This window comes from Corvus hawaiiensis, chromosome 12, assembly GCF_020740725.1.
Source record: "Corvus hawaiiensis isolate bCorHaw1 chromosome 12, bCorHaw1.pri.cur, whole genome shotgun sequence".
In the NCBI taxonomy this organism is placed as follows: domain Eukaryota; kingdom Metazoa; phylum Chordata; class Aves; order Passeriformes; family Corvidae; genus Corvus; species Corvus hawaiiensis.
In genome coordinates this window covers 8,189,267-8,212,764 of record NC_063224.1, presented here as the reverse complement: position 1 = coordinate 8,212,764, position 23,498 = coordinate 8,189,267, and the positions used below count along the sequence as shown (strand labels likewise).

Here is a 23,498-nt window from a genome sequence, read left to right as displayed (position 1 = left end):
CACCCCCAGTTCCGTTGAACAGACGGACAGAGCGACTGGCCAATGAGAAGGCGGGAACGGCTCCGACCCACCCAATGGCAGCAGGCGCGGAGGTCGTGGCCAGCCAATAGGGCGGCGGGGGCGGGGCGGCGCGGCGCTCGAGCGGGCGGCTGGGCCCCGTGGAGGTGAGAGGGGGTGGTGGGGCCAGGGCGGGTCGCTCTGGGCCGGTACCGGGCTGGGACCCCGGCACAGCTCGATCCCCTATGGCCCGAGCCGAGTCCCCCAGCACGGCTCGTTCCTCCCGAGCGCTCGGGCTGCCTGCGGCTGCCGAAGGAGGGGTATCCCGCTCTCATGCCTTTTTTTCGGCGGGTTCGTAGTTAAAAGTATGCGAGCTCTATGAAAAAGCCGGCAGAGAACCCCCTCTTGTGGAGCGCGTGTTTCGTTTGGGTCGTGTTCGGGGGGGGGGGGGGGGGGTGTTGTTGTTAATTTCATGCTAAAGCAGGTACGGCAGAACCCCTGCGGGCGGTGCGGAGCGGGGCCTGGGTGCCCTCCGAAAGGGGAAACTGCAGCTTCAGCCTTCAGCCCTCGGGTGCGAGCCCTGAGGCTGCCAGCCAAGCTCTGCCTTCTGGAAGTGCTCGGAATTTCTCATTTGGGCCCAGGAAGCCCGTTTGTGGAGACCCTCCGTCTGCGGGCACTTCCCGGGGCTGCCTGGTAGGCAGCTGGCTGGCTGGAGGAAGCACTGCTCCTTTGACCAGATTCCAAGATTTAACCGTGAAAATGCCAGTATTGACGTTTTTATAAATCTCACAGTTAAAGTAGGCACTGGAACATGTTGCCCAGGGAGGCTGTGAATGTCCCAATCCTGGAAGTGCTCCAGGCCAGGCTGGATAAGGCCTTGAGCCGCCTGGTCTAGTGGGAGGGGTCCCTGCCCATGGCAGGGGGGGTTGGGATTATATCCTTAACCAATCTCTTCCAACCCCTTAACGTCATGATTCTAGGTATGGTGAAAATAAAGGGTTTATTATGTGTATAGGTGGCAGTTCTCTCATGAACATAATGCTAGAGATGCAGTACTTGATTGTTGAATATTGTTATGTCTTGGCCATGCAGCTGTTCTGGTGGGAGGTGGTAACATCTATTTCTTGCCTAGCTTAGGCTGAATTGTTAATTAGGATAAGAATGATGAAATTACTCCTAAGTTAGAATTCCTTAAAAGGTCTATAAAAATATCTGAGCTTTAGTACATCCTCCTTTATTAATACTTGTGTACATTTTTTAGCTACTTTTTCTACTACAACCAGCCTTCGGTCTGTTTGTACAGCCCTAGCTGGGTAAGTGTTGGTGTGTGCTTTGGGCTTCTAAATAGTGCTAGAGGTCTGCAATTCCCAATGCCTTCCAGGTTTATGATTGCCTAAGTACTTTTTGGAGAATGTGAATGACTTCCAGTAGCTTGCAGAATTTAATCCACACACCTCTTCAAATAAAGGACTTTTGTGAGTTTTTGGTGCATCTATCCATTCAATTAATAAAATAATCTTGAACTTTTTTGTGTTGTAAGAAGTGTAACTAAAGTGCTCTTAATTTGGTGGCTGACAGCAGCATAAGAATTAATAATACACAAACTATTGTCTCCTGTTTTTCTTCAAACTCTAAGATAGTACTCATGTTCAGGTGGTAACCTGAAATCCATATGCCAAAGATGTAGAAGGGCAACCATCTTTAATAATATACTTGCAGTTTTATTGCAAATTTCATGTTTATCCAGTCTTGGGCTGAATGTGGATCCACAAATGCTGATGCTGCAGATAACTTCGTACCAATAGTGTCTCAGTCACGTGTTCTGCTGTCATGCCTTTTCTGGGTTTGCCTGGTGTTGGTAAATACCTGAAGGGCTGTTCAGTGAGCTCTGGGTAAGGGTCACAGTGATCTCTTATGATAAGGGAATTTTATTTGAACAAACTTGAACGTCAGCTCACCTCCTGAGAGCGGCACAGCAAAGGACTGTGTCGTAGAGCTTGTTTCTGGCTGTATCTGTCAGTGCTTGTGCACTGCTGCTCACCAGGGAGTCTCTCAGATATTTCCTACTGTTCTTCAAGATCCACGTGAATTTACTTGGCAAGTAAATGATGCCAGCAAGAAAACATTAACTTTATGTACTCATCCACATGCTTATTTAAGTTGATTTTGCAATGTGCCTCTGGTGCTAGCTGCTGTCGAGCCAAAGACTTTGAGCCCAGGACTCTGGGAGGGTGCTCCCAGCTCACATATGTGTATTGACTTGTGGCTAAGCTCTGCTGCAAAGGACAAATTTTCTCTTGACTCTGAATTCTAAAAGCTTTTGTAGTCACTGAGTGCGATACTTGGTTCTTGCTACCATCAGGCTACACTTACAAGTAAATCCTAGTTTTCTTCAAATCTTTGCAGAAATGGCTCAAGAAGAGATGGAAGTTGATCTCCAGCCAGTGGCTGGTTACTCGGTGGAGACCCTCCGGACACTTGCCCCAGAGCCCTCTGGTCATGCAATGCTCTCGTCCCACGTTCCCGTGCTGGGTGAAGGAGAAGGAGGCAGCACTGCAGCCCTTCCTGCTGATGATGCTGTTGTCACACCCAATGCTGGTACAACAAGGGAAGCAGCAGCAGAGCCTGACCCACCGCCGAGTCCTGCCGTGGCCCCCAGTGAGCTGCAGAGGCTGCAAGGGGCGTTTGATCTGTACCAACCACTGCCTGTGCCACAGCTCACACAGCATCCGCAAGTGAGGAGAGCTCGCAGGCAGCAGAGAATTGGTGATTCCCAGAGGACAATCAGTGCCAGGTAAAGCAGAAGGGAAATTGGGTCTGAACTGCCCTCTGATTGGGTCCAGCGCCAGTTCAAAACTGCCTTGCTTCCTGGCTTACAGTGCCCAGCCCAGGTGTGTGGCTGGGGCCAAATCCAGGGTACCTCGCCTACCTTTTAAGCTAAGTAATAGCACAGCAACTTCTGGTGTCTTCTGTGCCCTTGTTAAGTGAGTCCCCCTGTTTCATGTGTTGGCAGGGGTGGTGTTGACTTCTGAGCCCTTCTACATTTTGAATTTTGCTTGCAGAGCTTCTGCTGCTACTGTTCCCTCTGCGCAGCCAGATTGCTGTCCATGATTCCTGCAGCAGTGCTGACTCTTGGCAGTTCCAGCCAGCATTTAGCTCAGTGGAGCTTGTGCTCTGATTTGCATTTCACCTTTGATTTGAGGACTGCCTGATTACATTTTCTGGTGACAGTTGCTGTAGAAACTTTCACAAACATACAAACTGATATTTTTCTGTAGGGTTTTTTTGGTTGGTTTTTTGTTTTTGTGTTTTTTTTTTTTTTTAACTTTCAGACAAAATAAAAAATCCTGTCTATTTAATACCATTTGTGATGGGATTAAAAGGGAGTGAGTGGGGATGTTCTCCAGCCAGAAAGAAATCCCAATTTCTAGTTTATTTGGTTTTTGTCTCATCTTTCTAGTTTTTGTACATGCCAAGGGTGAAATTATAATTAGCTGAAGCATTTCTTTTAAATTAAGTGAGACCAAGAGCTCCTCTCCTCCGAACTGATTAAACACCACTGTGTTATTTGCCCTCCGATTGCCTGTGAAGGTCACTGTAGTTGTGAGGGCTGGAAGGCAACCCAAGAAACTCTTTTGAATCTGAAGGATAATTGAGATAATAGCTGAACTGATGGGGGGAGAGGGGAGGATGTTTCTATCTAGGGATGAAGTTCCTAGAAGAAAAGAAGAGGGAAAGTAGAAAGACTAGACACAAAGTAGTCAATGTGCATTTCGTAGTACCGGTGGCTCCGGAAACCAGAGCTGAGTTAGGGTTGGAGAGACAGATTAGGAGTTTCCTTAGGCTTAATAGTGAATGACACTACTTTGCTTTTCTCCTCTCCAACCCCACCATCCCCTTCTTCCCCCAAAAAAGGCAGTATCATTGTTGTAATGAGAAGATTTTCTTTGAACTGAGTGAAATGAATTGTTGCTGATCCTGCTGATTGTTCACTGTTGCTCACAAAGTGGGCTATCCTATGTGACTGCCCCCCTACCAGAGAAGGCCTGACTTGATAACTGTGACATCTTCCTGCTGCAGTCAAAGCCTGGGAATTTTCCTGTAAACATTCATGGAGAAACATGCTGAGACTTTAGCTTACCTGAAATGACTGTAGCTTTTGTTTCTTGCTTTTCTGGACTCAGGGCAGCATTGGACCATTACTTTCAACTCAGCAGGACCCAAGAGCCAGCTGCAGGACCAGTTCCACACCTGGAGCCCCCCCATATTGCGAGGGACACCCAGGAACAGCGCCCAGACGAGATAGTAGAAGTGAGTGACTCTGACAGCAGCACTTCGGAGGAGGAGGAGGAAGCGGTGGAGGCAGCAGCACCACTGTTGCCATCAGCCCAGGAGACACCTCCAGCAGCGAGCTCAGGAGGTTTGTGCAGTATTGGAGCTGTGTAGAGACTGATTTCAGACACTTTTCTTGCTGTTTGAAAACTCAGCAGGGAAATCCTTTTGAGCTTCACAACAGACAGTGCTCAGAGATCTTTGTGCCCACAGCTGACAGGAGCAGGCTGCTGCCACACGGCTTCCTGGCAAGCAGCTCCTAAGAGCAGCAGCAGCAATGGGTGATTGCTACCATAATGTTAAATAATGTTTTGCTGTTTGCAGATTGCTACATGTTCTGAACATTTCCAGGATTATTTGTAACTTGAATTTAGAGATTGCTTGCCATCTTTCCGATGTTACATATTATCAAGGAGCGTTATTGAAGGCATCAGGTCACAATTTGAACATCAGTAAGTGCTTTCGGAGAAGGATTGATTCAGTATTTTTAAATTATTTGAGATTTCAATCTTCTTCAGTTTAACTTTCATTCCTGTAACTTGTGACTCTTAGCTGAGGAGATGGAGGTACTTTTTGTTTTTCTTTCCTCATCTCTTTCTGTCGCACAATTCTTTATCTAAACTCGCGTTCACAGGCTGAAACACACTTCAGTGACATTGTTTGTGATGAACATACACAGTTTGTCACATGTAAGAGTGACAAATAGTTAACTTGCTAGTCAAGGTTATTGATGCCCAGAGAATACAAGAACAAGGATATCTTTTTACTTCAGTCTCTGAGGAATGTCCTTATGATTTACTCTCTGCCCTCAGTTTTGGTTTGGATTGGCCAGCCTACCTCATTACCCTTTTTTAAAAGGGTATGTCTGTGAGGTGTCTTTTGAACAGGTCTATTCTGCTTGCTCTGGGCTAGTTTTACATGTGACAGGAGCTCAAGCTGTTAAGTGCTGTATATTGTTGTATGAACATATGCTCTCTGTTGGATTTTCTGGAATTCCCTTGTTTATATAAGCCAGTGGCTCCTCTTAGAATCACAGATGCTGGAAACTTTATTGACATTAGCCAGGGTTAGGTAATACTTCCACTGGATGGAAAGTATCTGCCTTGATTACTAAATGTGATTAATAACTCTTGTTTTGTCAGGAGCTAGAGAGGAGTCAGTGATTTCTGCTCCTTTTTTACTATGCTAGTGATGGTGATCCCCATGTAGCAATTCAGTGTGCCTGTGCCTCCAGCAGATGGGCTGACAGAAGCCCACCACAAAAACATAGGGAGAATACCAGTAGAATTGATAGTTCAGACAATTACCAGCTGGAAAACTGCTGAAGTCAGAGTGAATGGACAGCCAGCATGCGGGAAATGCTTTCTTGGCACATGAAATATGCATGCTTAGATCCCTTGGCAAAGCAACTTCTGCATATTGGTGTCTGTCTTTCTCAGGGCATAATGATGCAGGGATATAACCTTACATCAGCCTAACTATAGATCAGGTCTGTTAGTTTTGTGCAGGTCAGAAAATTCTGATAACAATTTCTGTCCTTAAAAGACCTCTTCTTTTTCAGAAATTCTGTTGCTTTTCATAAAAGAAAACGTAAAATTCTTTGGTACTACTGTCGATGTATAGAAGGCCTTACACACAGACTGTGTCCAGGGCACTGATCTGAAGCTTTTTATGTAACCTGTGCTGTGTCACTACTTAACCTGTGCCCTGATGATTTCAGATCAAAGCGGGAAAACTCCTTTTTCCCTCATTATGAATCAGTTCATTTAAGCAATGCTTTTTTTAGTTTCCAGCCAGGTCCAAGCAGAGCCACCTCAAGCTTCTGCAGAGCATGAAAGTCTTGAAGATGAAGCTGAAGTCCAGCAAAAGCAAGTAAGGTGAACTAAATGCTTTTGGAGACAGATTATATATGATAAAGGCTGCATTTTCTAAAGCAGTTGTGTTGGTTTTTTAATTTTTAATTCTAGACAACTCCAGAAAAGAATCTGGGGCCATCAGTTCCTGTTGCAGCTCTGGATGAGGAGGAAGGAGATACCTGTGCAATCTGCTTTGAGCAGTGGACCAATGCTGGGGACCACCGTCTGTCAGCGCTGCGGTGTGGACACCTCTTTGGCTACACATGCATTGAGAGGTGGCTCAAGGGACAGGCAGGGAAGTGCCCTCAGGTAAAATGGGTGTTTAGGTGCACTGGAAAGCACTTAAAGCACTTACTATGGGTGCCTAACTTGTGCCTCAGAAGTAATAAACCCCACCATTATTTTGATGTTATTAGGCCAGTAACAACTAGCAGTACTTTAAAGGATAGGTTATGACTTGGATCTTCTCCCAAGTAGAGTATTTGTGAGTAGCAGATGCAAAAGTTTGAGTTGAAGTGCTAAACTTAGAAATGGTTTCAGAATGCCCCACTCTAGTCCTGGAGAGAACCACCTGGAATGGAAATAGCAGATGGATTCCTAGAAGCAATTAACTAAGCATAAAGAATACGTTATTGGACAAGAAATCTGTCTGAGAACTGTTTTGGAACCACAGAATGGTTAGGGTTGGAAAGGACCCTAAAGATCATCTAATTTAGTTTTCAGTTGATTAATCTTCTGTTTTGAACTGTATCTGCTTTCATAGCCTTTAAGAGGACCAGGTTGTTTAGGAAGCTTGCAGAGAGCGAACTGAGAACCAAGTGACGTCCTTTAATGTCCATTTGCAAGTGGTAAATCAGCTTTTGAAGGTTTTCTTTCCAGCTTTCTTTCCATGGTTAACTGATCTTCTTCGATGAGGTCTACACTTCTCTGTGATGTGTTCCCATTCCTTATTCCTTTTCTCCATGAAGGAATGTTGACCAAAAATAGGTCAACGAGTACCTTGTAAATAGGATTCAGTACTGCTGCTTTCTGAGTTGGTGGCTGGAAGCCCAGGGTTTCTTTGGCTTTGTCATTTTGAGAGCTTCCATGTTCTTGCTTGACTTTGCAGGATTCCCTCCTCTCAACAAGAAACTTCCTCTTGAAGTGTGCTATGACTAAACCTAAAGAATCCTTGTTGCCATAGCAAAGCCCCAAAGTTGATTTTTCTTACCCCTATCAATTCTGTGTAAGCTTTTCTTCCCCCACTTCAGGCCCAGAATTCTGAGAGACCTGCTTGGCACCTTTACTCTTTGGAATTTTGTGACTGCTTTCTTCTTGAACACTAACATCTCAAGCGTTGCTTGCTCTCTCTTTCTCTTCCATTGATATAAATACTAAAGAGTTCCTGGGAGAACTTGCCCTGGAGAGATCCTTGAAGCTGAATCATCTTCCATTCATTTTCAGTCTCTGTCCTTTACAACTGGGCGTTCTCTGGTTGAATAGCATGGAGTTGCTGTGCATGGTCTGTATACTAAGTGGCTTGAGTTACTGTGAAATTGCAGCATTCCTGATCCTGCCAGTGGTAGCTGCTGGCTGCTAGGAAAGCTGTCTTAGCTATTTATTGTTTTGCAAGGCAGCTCTTTATAGAGGGAGGGAGGCTGTCTGCTCTGAAACTACTGCTTGTGATATCTTTGTGCTCCTAAGTAATAGAGAAGTCTGCATTTGAAGCACACACAGTAATTAAATGTTTAGCAGAGGTTACTCGATCTGAGTATTCAGTGCCTCTTTTCTCATCTACAAAGAATATTTGCAAAACAATAAACTTGGAAGAAATTATGGCATCTGCAAGTTCTAACTTGCCTTCTTTTTAAGGTGAAGATAAAGTACTAAATGGTTGCAGCTAGATGCACAAAATTATTGACATATTTGACTCCCTGTGTGTCACAGAAATCAGTGAGATGTCAATGTTTCATACAACATTGGAACACTTCTATGGATTTGGGCCTGTAGAATTTGATAAAAGGAATATAGCACAGAAGTAATAGTTGGGAGTAAACTCAGGGGTTCCTAAATCCTTGTCTGTTGGCCAAGCAGCAAGTCTTGGTATTTTCAAACCTGAGGTTGGGCTGGTGTTTTGTTTCAGATCTTGTTTTCCCTTCTTTGTCTGATTTGGGGTTTTTTGTCCCTGGAACGTACCTGACCGTGCTGCCTTGCTGGTGCATTAGCAGAATACATTTAGTGGGAAGCAAGGAGATGGATTATTAAAGGTACAATAGGATATGCAACTTAAACTGTTGTTGTAGCCCTGGTTAGAGCTCTGGTGTCTGTATGAGGGAGCATCATGCAAACATGCTGTGTGTTTGTGGCTTTGTTTTCCAGTAGACAGCCCCTCCCTTCGGAGCTAAATAAAACAATACCTAGGGACTCACAGGGATGCATAGTTTGCATAGTTAAATTCCTGTAGATGAACTGAGCTTGTGTTTGATTTCAGTGCAATAAGAAGGCCAAGCGTTCCGACATCGTGATCCTGTACGCCCGCACATTGAAAGCGCTGGATACCAGTGAGCAGGAGCGCATGAGGAGGTATGGAGTCTCCATGGAAAGGCACCTGGCACTGAAAGCTGCACTCTGGCTTCTACTTCATGCTTTCATTTCCTGTATTACCTAAAGCAATTTGTTTATTCCCATGGGGTGTATCAGGAGTGTAGCTGACTTAAAGAACCAAGGCCTTGCTGTGTTGCACGTTTTAATTTTCTTTTGGAACAGAATTCTTGAGTTTGCATTTTGTGGCCCTGAAACAGCAAAAGCTATTTTGTGCTGTATCCTGAAATGTTATCATGGGAGAACATGCAGAGTTGATGCCAAAAAGCTGTATATTGCTAATTCATCATTAGATAGGAAAAGCAAGGCATAGTTAGGAATGCAAGGAGGGTGAATAGCTGACCTTTTCTACCATCTTTTCTGCATGCATTAAACAGAGCAATACCTCATATGAATCACTTTCCATCTTGCTTTGTCAAACTCTTCATGTAGCTTTACTTGCAAAAGGTCAGCAAGCATTACTATGACTCCACTTCCCTTTCCCACTTAAATGTAGACTTTGTATTGAAATAAGGAAAAGCAGGTATGAAAATGGGGACTCATTTATTTTCAGTAAGATGCTGTCACAGATACTATTCTGGAATTAAAAGGCTGCAGATATCTGAGTTCTTCTGAGTCTTGTGTTGAATAGAACTTAATTGGGGTTTCTTCACCTGTCTACAACTATACCACTGTTCTTTCAAGGCAGTCTTTCAACAGAAACCTCGCTATCCTGGTAATTATAGATCAGAAATGATTGAGGAGTAACAGTCATGAAGGGAAGAATCTCCCTTCTCTCCAGATTGCCACAGCCTGATGTGTTTGAAGTGTGCCTTTAGAAGGATCATGCTTCTTTTACTGGATTAACACAAAAATAAATGATATATAACATGGTTTTCAGAAGCACAGAAGGCATTTGGTGTGTAAATCTTATCTCTCATGGAGAGGGGGTTGTCTGACTTAGCCCTTCCCCACTAGCCCTGCCTCTCCTCTATGCCTCCTGTTTTTGTTGTAAGGCAGGGAGCGGTGACTGCCTGTGAGTCCATGGAGCTGCTGGCAGTGGCTGCCTTGTGGCACAGAGCCACGAATGGAGCACAGATGTGTGTGTGCATGCATCAGTATTGTTTGCACGTAGTCTTGAATTAGGTATAAGATCATGAGGTTTGTTTGTCACATTCAGAAAAACTCACCAGCCTCCAGGCTCTGGGTACTTATATAAAGAATGTGTTTGTGGTGGTTAAATAGGCATTTCACCTGTTTGTTCTGCAGGGAAAAAAAATCACATGAAAAAGCTATGAGGAAATGACAGAATTCTGTGCTTTGGAACATGCAAGGCTAGGTCTGTGCATTTGCAAAATACTTAGGCAAGCTAGAGCTCCCTGCATATGAACGACAGAAATAACTGGAATATTGCAGTACGGAATGCAGTGGGCAACACAGACCAAGTGTACAGCTAATTTTAAGGAGTGTTGGTGTTTCTTTCCCCTCTTTAGCTATTCATTCATGTAAACCTGTATGAAAGAAATAAATTCAAGTAACTTATCAAAAGTGCTGCTGCTACATGGTGTATATGCATTTCTGGGCTTAAGGTGAGGTAGTAAATGTGGCCTCTTTATGGGCATTCACAGAGAATTTATCTGTATTATTTTTTCTGGTACAGATATATTTTCCTGAAATACAAGATTAGCTACTGGTAGTAGAGACAAGCTTGAAGATCTTGCTGTATATAATTATGCTATGATGTGCTGTGTTACTGACACAGTGTATTACATGGACATTGATGGTATAGGATTTGCTGAAGTGTTTCTGTAGGGGAAAGAAAATTGATTTCTCTTTCACTCTCCTCTACTAAATTAATCCTTTTGGAGAGGGTGAGGAGAAAGTCTGTTGGAACAATACTTGGGTGAGTCATTCAGAACAATTGCATAACTCAATATCTCAAGGTGAATGTGTTGGGTTAGTGCAATACCAGGTTTTCTGTTACTTGTGGATTTTCCTGAACAGGGCTGGTGGTATGAAGTCAGAGGGCAGGAATTGACAGCCCAGAAAAGCATCTTAGATAATACCTCGTCCTAAGGATTGCTTTTCTCTCCTTCCTCCAGCTCTTTAGAAAAGGAGCAAATGTTGCGGAGACAGGCAGAGCTGGAATCTGCACAGAGCCGTCTCCAGCTCCAGGTTCTGACAGATGAATGCAGCAAACTCCGCAAGCAAGTTCAGGTGAGTCTCATGCTACAAATGCACAGAGGACTTCTTTCTCTTCAACCTGCCTTTTCCATGTTCCCTGAGAGGAGAGAAGACAGGATTCCAGTTTTAACAATCAGCAAGATTTAGTAATCTCAATTGGTGAATCATTCCAAGCTGATAAAAACATCCTGTGCTGGAATATTCATGTGTGCTACAAAAACACTGACTTTTTTTGTGCTTTTATTACTTAATTGAAGTTGCAGCCCAGCAGTAGAGTTGCTTGGCTGCCAATGTTGCAGGTTCCTCCTCAGGTTTTGTGGTGCCTAGAAAGGCATGGTAATAAAAACTAGACTTACTCTCCTCATCTTTCTTGTAGTTGCATCAAAACAAGCTTTGGAAATCTCTGTAGTAAACCTGTAATACAACCTATTGTCACTAGTTAGTCAAGAGGCTTTGAGAATTTGTGAAGAGGCATGACTACTTCCAAAATCAAAAGAATAACAAAAATCCTTAGGGATTTGGATTTTTTGGAAGGTTAGTCAACATTCCCATTTAGCACCCTCTGGTACCCTGGGACCTGGCCTGTCAATACGGGAGGCTTTATACATGGGCTGAGCAGCTGCTGAGGCACCTCTTAGAACACAAATTACTGACTATAAATGATGGGTTGTTAAATTACTGCTTCCTTCTGCCTTATGCAATATTGAGATATTTTGTAACCCATCCCAGCTGCTTTTGCAGGATTCCTATAAATTATGGACTCTGCCAGTGCTTCCAGCTGTGAATAAGGGGGTGTATTCCACCAGTGCTAGGTTTTCCAAGAGCCTGTTTCATTGGCGGTTTGCTACTTTTTGTTATGTGAGGCAGATTATATCCTCTCACTGTCTAGCAGCCTGCTTTATTTTATGCTTTTCTTTGTTCCTGGATGTTTTTTTATAGTCTTGGCTATTCATATCTGTACATTAAACAACATCCTCTTTGCTGAAGTCTTCCTGTGTGACATAAGATAAAGCTTTATAAATTTCCTGAATTCCTGCATGAAGCCATATGCTCATCATCACTAATAAGAAAATTGGTCCACTTCAAACTTTGGCTTAAGAAAAATGCAAATAAGATGAAACTGCAGGTCCATAATGTTTTCCTGCAATTCATTTGGTGTTAAATGATGGAGTGTCCAGTCTAACTGAATTGAAGTCACACGTTATAAAGATTAAGTACCCCATGTTCTTTAAGCTCTGTTTCAGTATTTATACTGCATTCATCATTGTGCTGTAGTGGTTAATGCAAATGCTGGAAGCAATTTTAAGGTGCTTGTTTATACTATGAATAAACTGAAAGTAAAAGAATATACTGGGGAGCAAAAAAAGTCAGCAGGAAGTCTGCAATAAATGTTTAACTTGTTTGATTATATTTTGAGCAGATGCCTAATGAGTTCCTTGTTTTATGAGAAGCTGGATAGTAAAGTAACTATTTGCATAGAAGCATTTAGTTTGGGAGGTTTCTAGCCCAGCCCTGTTTGGGTGACTGCAGTGTAGCATTGGGTTGTTCAGGGTTTTTTGTTGCTAGTGCTCTTGAGCTGTGCCCAGCAGCAGTCACAGCACTAGTTATGACCTTTTTTTAGGTTTGTATGCTTTTTTCCATGCTCTTACCCATTAACGGTCTTGTTCATTGTACTTTGTTATTGAAGTATGTAATGTTATTGAGACTATGAAATTGATGGTTTTCGAGTCTTTAGCTATATGAAAATACATGAGAAAAGGAACTTGAAGTTGAGGAGAGCTCTGGAAGAAAGCCCTCAGGAGCGGGGGCTGTGCTGAGCTGTGTCCTGCCCACCACAGGAGGTTCAGGCTTGTCTTTTGGAACCAGTGCTGCTGACACCTTACTTTTACCTAATGTTTTTCCTTTAGGAGCAAAAAGAACTTGGGAATGAGATGTGAGCTACTGCAGTACTCCTCCTGAATCTGCCAGCATTTTCAGTAAAAGTAGCTAATGATAAGCAAACTATCTCTGCCTTCTGATCAGCTGGGGTAGGAGATTTGATTTTTGCACATAGGAAGTAGTAGCTCTGTTTGGGTATGGAGCAGGAAAAGGAGGACTGGCAGGGAAATTATGGGAGAGTGCCTGCTGCTGTGAAGAAGAAAGCAAATGTAATTGTGAGCCTTGCAGAGATCAGTTTATATTGCTTGATGTAATGGACAAGCTTTTTTAAAATAGAATTTTCAGAGCATCCAAAAAAAATTGAATGGCAAAATATCAATACAAACTTGTGTATCCAATGCCTCTAGAAAAAATGTTAGGCTAATTGTTTTATTGTATAAAAATTGTTCATCTTTGTGATCTCTGTGTTCACCTCCAGTTGATGTCTGGGGAAGTGAAAGCTGGTATTTCCTTGCTGCTGTTTGTAGTGAAGCCAGTTAAAAATGCTCCGTGTCCTTTAGCCTGAATTTGAACCCGATCCCCAAAGGGAGGTGCAAGGTGGAATGTCTGCAGTGCTGCACCACAGCTTGAGGTTGTCGTGTCCTGTGTTTCTCTATTAAAGGCAGTGCTGGGGCTCTGCAGTGCGAGGTGGCAGGTGTGGCTTCTCTAAGAGCTCTGTGGGAAACAGCCAGAGAATGACAGTCATTGTTACCTGCCTTTGTCTTGAAAGCTTCATATGAGCTATTAGGGCTGTAACCTAATACTCAAAACTGTTCTGAATGTATTGTAGCTGGTGGTTTTCCTATTCATTGTGCTCTTCTGCTTCTCCTGCATGCTCCTCAGGAAGACTTTTGCTGTATAGCCCATTCTTTCCCCCCAGTGTGACTGTGTTCATTCATCACTGCAAAGGCAAGCTGAAATCTAGGGACAGTCATAGCATGTGCAGAGAGAGGAGTCTGCTCTCAAGGCCTTTAGTTGACACCAGCCATCAGGAAAACTCTGCAAAGCATCTTAAAGGAAAGTATAGGCTTTTCCATAATGAACAGAACGTTCTGTTGAGCACAATTAGTGGAATTTGTCTGCAGCACAATGTTTTTAATCACCTTGCTAATGTGTCTCCAGTAAGACTTCCTGGTTCTGCTGGATTTGTCCATTGTGTTTAAATGTAAACATTGTACTAACAGTCCTTGCGATTTTAATTGCCTGGTTTCTTTTTTAATAACTTGTGTGAAAGTTGAATGTTGAGTGCAGGTGACAAGGAGAGTTTTGTAAGGTCCCCAGAGCAACAAATAAGTTTAATCACTTCTGATCCCCAGTCATAGTCTCCTCCCCTCAACTTGTAGAAATAATGAGTTTATTAAAATTTTCATTAAAAGTTACTTTCTTCTAAGTTACCTGTGTTTTTGCTGACTGCTTACTCTAAGCCTGAAGCTACAGCTTTCATCATAAGCATCCTGACAACCCTCACACCCCTTCTTCCTTGCCCAGGTTGTTTTGTCTTTTCTTGCTCTAATGGGATCATCTGGAGTCTTCAACTTCCTTTTTTTTTTTTTTTTTTTGTTTTTATATTCCCTTGGGACATTTGGAATGTGCTTGATGCCAAACAGATCAGACCTCTGTAAAGTGTCAGAACTGCTCTCCTCTTGAGCAGCTTCCAGAAGTTATAGGTCTTGATAACTATTAATGTAGAGCTTGAACTTTGGTCTCTCCTCTTTGAAAACTGCTGCCTTTGCTTCGATGCGGGTTAAGTGGTGGTGGCTGGTTCACTATTGAGGCCGACTTGCAATTACTGATATATTCATAGTATCATTCTTGTGACCCTTAATTGTTTAAAGATTACATAGTGTTTGAAGGAGAACCTGCATTGCTCTGACAACAGAAAGCAAGTAGCAATTTTCCTTCTGTAGCTTTCCTCTTAAATATCCTTGAGATCCTGTATTGTCTGGTTTTGACCTTGGATTACAAGATGGTCAAAATGCTTTTTGGGAAGGGACACCTCTAGTTGACTCACAATATGCTGGTGCCACTACCTGCATTCCCACCTCACACCCCTGATGATCTCAGCAGAAAAAGGAATTCAAGGAATATCTTGTTCCTCATAGAAGCTGTTCTTGTCTGTGCCTTTGCTGAGTATCCTTGAGTGTTCATCAACTGAGCTGGAGGAAGAGAGGGGAGGAGGTGGTAGAAAACAGGACTGGAGCTCTTGAGAGTCGTGTCGTTCCTGGAATTTGCTGCACAGGGTTTACAAGAACAGGGTCATCATCATTAAATAGACTGACTTGTTTCCTGCAACGCCCTTTATGTTGAATCTTGGGCTTTTATTTTTTTATGGGGTATTCTGGAAATTCTGGAAAATGGTTTTAATTGACTTTCTCTTGAGGTTTAGCGGCACATAATACTTGGCAGTTCATTCTCTTCTAAACAGCATTGATCTGGTAATAATTGTTACTGGCTTTTATGTGTTGCCCAAGAGTCCTCTCTTTCACAGGGTGTAATACATACAATAACAGACTTTGAGTACATTCTGCCAGAATTTACACAGCATTTGAATGCTTGTGTTGCACGCTGTCATAGGCCATTTACTTAAAAATGTAATACTTCAGGAACAGCATGGAAATGGGACTGTATTTCCCTCTTTTATCTGAGAACAAGTACAGTTGGAACACCTGAAGCAGAGAGTGCAGAAGGTTACACTGCTGGTGATGCATTAAAGCTCTTTGGGTTTTTTCTTTGCAGGAGCTGAAGGCTCTGGTGTCCCAGTACAATGTGAGCGCTTCGCAGCAACCTGGCAGCTCCCGCACCTGCCTCCCAGGCAGCCTCCCCTCCAGCCAAAGCCAGCGCAAGTACCACTTGGAAAAGGTTTTTTTGGTGTCTCAGACTGGGAACTGCAGAGTAATGGCATACTGTGACTCACTGAGTTGTCTTGTGGTATCCCAGCCTTCTCCACAATCTACTTTTATTCCTGGTAATTAAGCAAGTCAACATTTGGGGGTTCATAAGTAAAAGTTAATGTAATTTCTACTTTGTCCCTGCTCCCTGCTTCTCTGCTTGGCCTTTACATGTGCCTTGTAAACTGAGAATACTTGTAAGGCTCCCCATAGCTCATCTGGCCCCTGCATCGGTAGCTTCTGTCTAGCAAAGGAGCTTGTTTTCCCTGGCACTTCTATGGCAGAATCCCACCAGAGGGTTTCCACTCTCCTGCTGGAATGCCACATGCACCTTTGGTAATCCTTGCAAATGTGGAACTTCTGCAAGAAGGGGCTAGGCAGTGGGGCCTTCAGAGAAGCTTCCAGTGGTTAACTGAGAAACATTGCTTCCCAAATTGTAGGTGGATTGATGCACATGCAGCTGATTTGTCAGTACCCTTAAAAAAAAAAACAAACAAAAAAACCTCAACCAAAAGCAAACTCCTTTTAATGTGAATGCTTAAAGCACTGTTTCCTAATGAGGAAATAGGAAGCCAAGAAGGCACGGACAGCCCTGGTTTTGTCTCATTGTTATGTCCAGGGGCCAGTGACCTGACATCTGGACCAGTGCCAGTGGCTTTTTCAGTGCAATAGATGTGGCATTAGGAGTCTGAGAGCAGTTATTTGCAAAGTGCTTTCTGACTGATGAAACTTACTTTATTCGGTTAATGGGTTTGAGGTTAATGTGCCTTATCTAGGCATAAAAAAGTGGTTTTCCGCATTTAACTGGTCTCATTTTTCTGGTATTTGTAGCCAGGGACTGAATCTCTGAATGGAGGCTTTGTGGTGACTCTTGTAGCACGCAGGTTAAGTTCACCTGTAACTATTCTTTGCTGTGATGCTTGTTCTCTTAAATAGCCATGTAATCCTGCTCTGTGTGGCTTTATCTGGGCAAGAGTGCCTTTGAAGAAGCTGGCTAAAGAGCAACAGGCCTTGTAACAAGAATTGTAACACTGGTACTGAATTTGCTCTTGCTGGCTCAGATCCTTAAGGATTTTGCCTTGTTGCCATTTGAATTAAAGAATGATTTGTGGCAGTTCTTATCCAGAGCAGCAAATAACTTACATCGTCATCCCACCACAGGCTTCAATGCAGACTTTGTAGTTCTGGCACAGAATAGCAAGTTCTATGCATATGCTGCTTTGCAATAATCTACTTTACCCTTCTTCCATGGCAGGTTGTGGTGTTAAGATGATGAGCTTGGCCAACCTGAAGAGCAGTCAGTACATCCCCATCCACAGTAAACAGATTCGGGGCCTGGCTTTCGGCACTCGAGCAGATGGTTTGCTGCTCTCTGCTGCCCTGGACAGCACTCTTAAACTCACCAGGTAAGCCCTGCTGCCTGTCCCTGCAGGGTTTGGCCGTGTGCAAGAGGTTGGGTTGGATTTTATTCTGATTTCTGGTTTCTATTCTGCTTTCTGAAAGATGCTGCAAAGATGAGATCAGGTCTGCATAGTCTTCCTGCATGTGGGAACTAGCAGAGGGAAGGGCTTATTGATGCTTTTGCATCTTTGAGGTGGAGGTGTCATGGAGCAACCTCTCTCTGGCAGTTATCCCATGGAAAACAAGTAATTCAGCACAGATTGGCCAATTCTGTTGAGAATAAATGTAACATATAGACATGACATTTACTGTCCACTTGGGTTTCTGTTACTGCAGGGAAATGTGAAGCGTGGGAACTTGTACATAAAGCAGAAATAAGGGGTGGTTAGGCTGGGCTCTTCCTTCCTTGCAGTGATGTTGGTTTCTCCGATTTTAAACTTCTTGCAGATCATGGAATTCATCTGGGGTATGAAATGCATAAACAGCATTGTTGAGCATATATTAGAGGCTCTCTAGAGCTAGCAGAGACTTAAAGCAGCAGGTTGGAGACTAATTACGCAGAGACTGGGAGAAAAATGTGTCCGGTCCTGTTAGAATTTACAGTTTATGAGTGTGTGTTCTTGCTGCTCTGCTGCTCTTCAGTCTTAATCTTACAGTGCTTCAAAACTTTATTGGCTGATTGATTCTTACTGAGTTATATTAACATCTCTGTGCAATTTGTCTGTTAGTATTGGGTTAGGCAAGATAAGTGTCTGTTGTTTGACTAATTAGTCTCAATTCTTTCCTACAAGTGAAGGAATGAAGAGAACTTAATCCTGCAACAAAAATGTACAGAATGTTGCTTTCCTGTAACCATGTTGAAACGTTTGCTAGACTAGTTAAAAGTAAACAAAACTGTCTCTGATGCTCAAGTCAAGATGTCAGACTTCTAACTGATTAGGCTGATAATTCTTTTCATGGTTTAATCTGAAGAGTGAGCAGACACTGCAACAAGGAACCAGGCACTTCCATATCTGCCTCTTACTGCCTGGCTGGCTGCATCAGAGCTTGTGATCCTCTTGCTTTTGTGCTTGAACCCAGAATGTCTTGGAGTTAGGTGTTTGCCTCAACAGCATCTTCATACTTTTTTCAGTTTCCCTCTGAAAGAATAGTCCTTCTTTGGACATCTTTCTTCTCTAGTTACTCATTCCACAGTCATCCTCCCCAAAAGAATTATCCAAGATGTCTTTATGTCTCCTGCTCTGGCTTGCAGTTGTTTAAAAGAGCACTGTGAGTTTGTTTTGGTTTTTGGGGGTTTTTTTCATCCTTTTGTTTTGACCCAGTCACTGCTCTGATGTCAAACTCCCTGTTTCACCAGCTAGGTCTTTGTAGTTGTTGCCCTTACACTTACCTGGGAGCAATTACTTGTTTCTCTGGAGCATTATCACTTTCCCCAGGGAGAAGCACATGTGTTACAAAGGATATCTGGAGTTACTTTGATAAGCGCAGTCTTCTGTCTCTTGCTGTTCTCAGTGTGCAAATGCATGTTGACAATGCTGCCCTTTGCAAATACGTCCTGATCTGATACCAACTTCATCTGCTTTTTGGGCTGCGCCCCTCTGTGGACTCCCCTCTTCTTTAGAAACCTGATTTGTAGAAGGAAGAATTAATATTATAAACGTGCTTTTAACTGTCCTCATCCCACTCACTGTCTCACTCTTGCTTAAATTGGATTCTTTTGAGGCATAAATACTGTTCCTCTTGTGTAAAAAGAGGGGAAATAATTAATGAGAGATGTAATCTGAAGAGATGAGCCCTATGATCTCAGGAATATGTGGTATTACGGGATTACACCAGAGTTGCTTCTCCTAATGGTTTCCAGAAAAGTAACTTACCTTTCTCTTGCCAGTAAGGCAGCTGAGACCCTGCTGTGGGATTTCCTCTCCCAGTCTCCAAAGATCAAGCTGGAAAAAGAAGCATTGGCCTGGAAGAATTATAAATCACTTGACAATATCCAAGGGATTATTCTGTTTGGGTTTTTAGATTCATGCCTGGAGTAAAGGAGGAGTTAATTGAGAATTCCATCGAAAGAGAGATGCTTTTGTCTGAAGACTTTAAAAAGCTAGATTAGCTTACTTTAACTATGCTGTTTTCTCATCAGTAGATGCTTGTGCAACTGGCCAACACTTTGCTTTTCTTCTGCAGCTTGGCAACAAACACTGTGGTACAGACATACAATGCTGGTCGTCCTGTGTGGAGCTGCTGCTGGTGTCTCGATGACACAAACTATGTCTATGCTGGATTGGTCAATGGCTCTATCATGATATATGATCTGAGAGACACAAACTCTCATGTCCAAGAACTGGTCCCTCAAAAGTCCAGGTATGGCAGAAGGATTTGTCATTCCTCTCAACTAATATACATCAAGTTAAACAGAGCTTTTTCCATAAATCACAGAATCACACAATCACCAGGTTGGAAGAGACCTTCAAGATCACCGAGTCCAACCCATGCCCTAGCACCACCTCAACTAAACCATGGCACTGAGTGCCACATCCAATCTTTTTTTAAACACATCCAGGGATGATGACTCCACCACCTCCCCGGGCAGATGATTCCAGAACTTTATCACTCTTTCAGTAAAATCATGCAACAATTGCAATTGTTTAAATTGTATTATGTGACTCTCTTATTCAAAAATTCACATTTAGCACAAATGTGAGAAGTCTCTCATAAAGTTGTATCGTGTATATATATAACTTATGCATCTGCCAAACACTTGTGCTCTTTTTAAGGCACACAAGGGTCAGAAGTAGATCCACTGGTGCAGCATAAACAGAAGAGCTGAATTTGTTTTGGAGCTGGGTTTAGTATTTAATTTTGAAAGGACAAATCACAAAGAGGTGTGAAATTCTGATGCTTCTGTTTCTTACACTCTGGGAATCAAACACTGATTGTGCTCATCTGATGTGTGCTGTCTGGTGCTTCTGTAAAACATAAGGCTCAGTAGTTAAGTTGAATTTAATTTATACTTGACACATTCATTGGGACTTCTTGCTTGAAGGACCATCCTCACAGCCTGCTTAGGCCCTTTCTTTGCTATGCACTTGGAGAACTGGAGCTCTGCAGCAGCGAGCAGGATACCAGCAGAGCTGCAGCTGACAGCACTGACTCTTGCCAATGACCCTTCCAGGTGCCCCATGGTATCGCTGTCCTACCTGCCCCGGATGGCCTCAGCATCACTGCCTTATGGCGGAATATTGGCTGGGACCTTGGAAGGAGCCTGCTTTTGGGAACAGAAAGCTGGCAACTCTTACCGGCCTCATCACCTGCCCCTGGAACCCGGAGGCTGCATCGATCTCCAAACAGAGATCAACACACGGCACTGCCTGGCCACATACAGGCCTGGTACGTACTGGGGTGTGTCTGCAGGGCTCTTCCCACTGCTTCTCACTGCGCTGGGCTGAACTCAGCAACAGCTGTGGTGCTGTGGGCACAGCTGAAACACAGCACCTGCTCTTACTAGAGCAGTGAGCATCTGCAGGTAGATAAAAACTGGTGGTGGGCAAAAGGAGGCAGCTGCAGGGTGGTGCTGCTTGTATTCCCACAGCCTATCTGTGAGTACATTTTTCAAAAGTTACCTTTTTATTTCTACTACACAGGTAAAAATAACCCGTGTGTGCGTTGTGTGATGATGGAACTGACTTGCAGCCCACTGACAGAGGCCTCTGAAGATGTGGTGTGTTCTTCTAACCCGGTTCAGACTTTCAGTGCCGGGCCCACTTGCAAGTTGCTGACCAAAAATGCCATTTTTCAGAGCCCGGAGGATGACGGGAGTGTCTTTGTGTGTGCTGGTGATGAAGCATCCAATTCTGCTCTGGTATGTCTTGCTCCTTTCCTTGTGGTGTAAGGGTTTATTGCAGTTCTTAGGAGAGGAGCCTTATCAGTCACAGCATAGGTGTGATTTGGTGGGAATTGTCTTGTCATGCACATTGCCCCTGTGCTAGCTGGTCTGTTGTACTGCTGTGGCAGGTGTAACTTCTGATAGCATGGGATTCCAAGTCTTAGCCAAGGCCTGTGGTCCCCATCCATCAAAGGGCACGCAGGCAGTGAGCCCCTGTTGTCCCCCAGGGGAATGTGGTTGGGCACAGTGGCAGAACTGGGCCCTCTGAGTGGTGTAAGAGACTCGGTGGGATAGCTAGCGTGGTAAGTGCTGTGGGAGAAGGATGCAGGCTTTTTAGGAATGATGGGGAAGAGGAGGAGAAGGGTTGCCCTTTGTATAAAAAAGCAGCCCAAATGCAGAAGATGGACAACAGGCTGCATGAGAGCTCATGAGTGGGGTCAAAGTGGGTGGTCAGGGTGGCATTGTGCTGCAAGTCTGCTTGAAGACCAGTCAAGCAGGGTGTGGAAGTAGAGAAAGGGTCCTCTGACTAAACTGAGGACATCTTTTCTGGAGAGAGGAAGGTCTCTTCTGGCTCAGTCCTTGACCTTGTCTGTCCCTCCCACAGCTCTGGGATGCTGGAAGTGGTTCCTTGCTGCAGAAGCTGCCAGCTGACCTGCCTGTGCTGGATATCTGCCCCTTGGAGGTGAACCAAACTCACCTCTTGGCTACTCTGACAGAGAAGATGGTGAATATCTACAAGTGGCAGTGAGCTGTCCCTACGCTTGCCACAGACTGTCCACATATGCTGCTGATAACCCTACACAACTGCTCAGTCCTGCACTTGCTGCTTACAGGAGACAGGATCCATTACAGCACCTTTCTGGCAGTGGAGAGGAACTGGGATGTGCTGGTGCCCAGAGCAATTCCTTTCTTTTTCTGTATTCCTCTTTAGCCCTGCCCTTATTTCTTCTTTTGTCAATTTTTTTTACTCGAACTCCACAAGCTGCCTCAGCACAGCACTAATTCCTGGAGTGTCTCCAGTGTGTGTTGCTGCACTTTTTTTTCCACTGTGAATACAGCACAGGGACTTTCAAATCTCTGCTACAAATGAATAAAATAAGAGGAGCTTGAAGACCTGAGACTCCCACTGCACTTTCTTGTGGAATCCTGCTGTGATTACCGGGTGATGAAAAGGCATCTCGTAGCATTGCTGATAGGCAGTGTGAAGGCAAGTGCACTGCTGTGGGGAATGTGCTCCCAATGTTCTATTGAAGGTCTAGGGTCAGTTGGCAGTTATTCCCTAACAAGGATGGATCCTGTTTTGGGGCCATGGAGAGAACAGGCTTAGAAAATCTAGAGAGAACCTTTTTCCTTTGTGGTTTTTTTCCATGAGCATATAATTTGCACTGTAATTCCTTAATTCTCTGCTTTCTTTCCTGTCTCTCCTTCCTGCTTTACCTGCAAGCAAACTTGGACAGTTTGGTTGTGGAAAATGAAAATAGTCCTGGAGAAGTACAGGTAAAGAAGAGGGAGATGATTCTTGTATGGCTGGCTGCTGCAGCCCAGTGTTCTTTCTTAAAGACAGGAATGTAGTGAAAGAGCCAGTACATTGGAAAAGAATGCTGGCTGCTTTTGTAGTTTGGCGATAGGGGAGTTTGCTTTTTTCTGTTTTGAGGAACTAGTGGAAGCTCAGGGACTTAATCAGCTTGTTTTTACTGACCATTTGCCTTGTTAAATCACAGTTTCCAGCTCACAACTGGTCACAGAGAGCTTGCAGTTGTGTTTATGTGAGTGTGCTGCAGCCACTGGTTTGTGTAAATGTGAGCCCCTGGGGTGGGATCACAGCTCGGGGATGTGTGTGGGCAGGTGGGCTTGTGGCACCTTACTGTAAATACTCTGAGGGCTGGGGCGTTCATCTCCAGGTCAGGTCATGGAGCGGGACTTCAGTTCCATTTTATGTGTAACAAAGTCAAACTTGCAAGGATGTTGGAAGCTGCAAGACAAGTTAAGTTCCCTGTGCTGGAAGGTTATCCCTTGGCACACCTCTGCCTCTGGACATGGTGAGCAGCAGCTGTCCTATTCGGATTGAGTGTGCCACCACTTCAACTGCCAGGATAATTTTATTTTCTGAAGTTTGGGGCTTGCACAATGTGATCCTGTTTGTCTTAAATGGGCCTGAGAAGATCTCGACTTAACTTTATATTTTTCTGTATAGTATTTTGTTCCTGTATTTTTATACTGTAAAAATAAAATGTTTATAATTATCAAATATAACTGGTGCTGCTGTACTTTGAAAATAGGTCTCAGTGCCATTGACTACATGTCTTATGAACATTACCAAGGGTTCCCTTATGCAGGTGAGGTTTCTCTTGCTTTGTATTACTTCCAGGTCACACTGAGCTTCAGGCTAAAATAATGAAGGTGTTTAGTGAATGAGTCCTCGCTGAACCATCCTGATCTGACCAGGTAAGGGCAACAGAAAGGGTTGAGCAAGGTCAGGCT

The 23,498-nt window shown here is 43.8% G+C and overlaps 1 protein-coding gene across 2 annotated transcripts; it reads left to right on the top strand.

The window, feature by feature from the left end:
* Window positions 1-99: 99 nt before the first annotated feature.
* On the top strand, window positions 100-23,270 carry RFWD3 (ring finger and WD repeat domain 3). Of its 2 annotated transcripts, none has more exons than XM_048316902.1 (13): window positions 100-164; window positions 2,404-2,791; window positions 4,182-4,417; window positions 6,116-6,201; window positions 6,297-6,494; window positions 8,656-8,747; window positions 10,847-10,961; window positions 15,582-15,810; window positions 16,989-17,139; window positions 19,319-19,495; window positions 20,307-20,521; window positions 20,776-20,993; window positions 21,622-23,270. In XM_048316902.1, the coding sequence occupies exons 2-13, from the start codon at window positions 2,406-2,408 to the stop codon at window positions 21,763-21,765; spliced, it is 2,247 nt and encodes a 748-aa protein (XP_048172859.1). In that variant the 5' UTR covers window positions 100-164; window positions 2,404-2,405; the 3' UTR covers window positions 21,766-23,270. The 2 variants fall into 2 exon arrangements, with proteins under 2 accessions (XP_048172859.1, XP_048172860.1); XM_048316903.1 differs by lacking the exon at window positions 100-164 and adding an exon at window positions 199-1,310.
* Window positions 23,271-23,498: the final 228 nt, after the last annotated feature.